We start from the raw sequence: 1,695 nt of genomic DNA on the forward strand, positions 1-1,695 counted from the left end.
TTACGACAATTTGACTGACCTACTATATTTTTTGTTCGAAGGCGTTGTTCACACCGAAGATTTGACTTACATATGGAAACGCATAGAGAGATCATTCCCACGGAATCAAGAGGATATACTTATGGTCTCGAGAATGGTGAAACTTTGGGCTAATTTTGCTCGGACTGGGTGAGGGAATATCTAATTATTTTTTCACGACAAAAAAATAATTCTAGGAGACAAACACTTACAACCAACTAACATTGTTTCATTTTATTATATTTGCGTTGTTGCATTATTATTTATGTTTAATTATTAAAGATACTAGTTCTTGTTTAATTTTTTAGGAATCCTACACCTCGGACTGACCCGTTACTTCAAAATATAACATGGCCTTCCGTGAATTCGCGAAAAGATATGAAATACTTGGACATCGACTCTACTCTGACCATAAAATCAAATTATAGGGAGGAACATATGAAATTCTGGGACTACATATACGAAAAACACGGTGGAAAATCTTATATCACTTATTAAATGTAGAGCATTCACCAACTTCGAGAGAACAGCCGAAGAGTAAATAAATCGGGGTACGATTAATAGAAATATCTTAAAATACCTACTGACTTATCGCAATAACAAGAAGAAACATGTTTGGAACCGCTGATTCCATCGATAGCTCGGCCAGTTCCGTAATTACTGTGATTAACATAGCTGTGTAATAAATTAATTAGTAATTTTAAATTTACCATCTAATTACATTACGGAAACAGAGCCATCTATTATTTATATAATTTAATTGACAATAATTTTTATTTTTTAGAAAAAAAAACAGCCTCTTGTTTATTTTCGTTATGGGTGTATGTCATAATATAAAGACTAGAAGGTTCACTTGAGCATGACGTCACGTGGAGAGTGATTTCAGTAGTTCATTAATAAAGGTTATGCTAATTGTTTTTGATTATGTATTTGATAAATAAAAACTGGCATCGATATTACAATAATTCAATATTATCAACATTATTTGGCAATTCTAGTGCAGTTCTTTTGGACTCATTGGCAGATGTTATTTGACAAAATTTTGTTAGTACGACTGGTTTATCAATCATTTGGTGGCACCTATTTTTTTTTTCAATTTAGCTACTTCTTTAGATAATTACGAATATATAGTCTGATATTTTATAATGTCTTGAACAAATCGAAGAATTTTCTATGTTTATCTAGCTCTGTAGGCTGCAACCCATGATTTTATTATTTGGAGCAATGCATTATTAATAAATAGATAATAATGCATGATCACCACAAAAAAGTTTGATACAGATCGAACACAAACAATTTGTATTTAAATATTAAATTAGCACCACTTTAGAACACATATGGCACTGAAAAAATGATAAAGATAGGTTAGCATTATTAACCCCATCACTTTCATAGGAACTATATCCACAGATCGCCATTTGATCTCCACATGACGTCATAACGTGGCCGCGGGTGTGGGAAGTATCATCTCTCTTACTCTTTGTATCATGGGTATATGTAGCACAAGCGCCATCTAATCGTTGCTCTTTGTAAATCAATGATTTTAAGCAGCGTGTTGCAGTTTCAACGGCATTGATTACTGAAAATGTTCGTTTTGATGATACTTATCATTAAAAAATCTTCTCCAAGTTTGTAAACACTCTGTATATTTAAGTATTACCATTTTAGGCAACTTGT

The 1,695-nt window shown here is 32.3% G+C and overlaps 1 protein-coding gene across 1 annotated transcript; it reads left to right on the top strand.

The window, feature by feature from the left end:
* Positions 1-48: 48 nt before the first annotated feature.
* Positions 49-598, top strand: LOC108916845 (carboxylesterase 4A-like). The gene is made up of 2 exons (XM_018723156.1): positions 49-168; positions 327-598. Exons 1-2 carry the CDS (start codon positions 122-124, stop codon positions 514-516), a joined length of 237 nt encoding a protein of 78 aa, XP_018578672.1. The 5' UTR covers positions 49-121; the 3' UTR covers positions 517-598.
* The last annotated feature ends 1,097 nt before the right edge of the window (positions 599-1,695 follow it).

The sequence above is a fragment of the Anoplophora glabripennis genome, unplaced genomic scaffold (assembly GCF_000390285.2).
Source record: "Anoplophora glabripennis isolate ALB-LARVAE unplaced genomic scaffold, Agla_2.0 scaffold8484, whole genome shotgun sequence".
Lineage (NCBI taxonomy): Eukaryota > Metazoa > Arthropoda > Insecta > Coleoptera > Cerambycidae > Anoplophora > Anoplophora glabripennis.

What these genes read in the sequence shown, in the direction of transcription:
- LOC108916845 (XM_018723156.1), top strand. Translation starts at nt 122, where the DNA reads ATGGTCTCGAGAATGGTGAAACTTTGGGCTAATTTTGCTCGGACTGG. An exon ending in GCTAATTTTGCTCGGACTGG is followed by an intron (nt 169 to 326) that starts GTGAGGGAATAT and finishes TTAATTTTTTAG; the next exon opens with GAATCCTACACCTCGGACTG.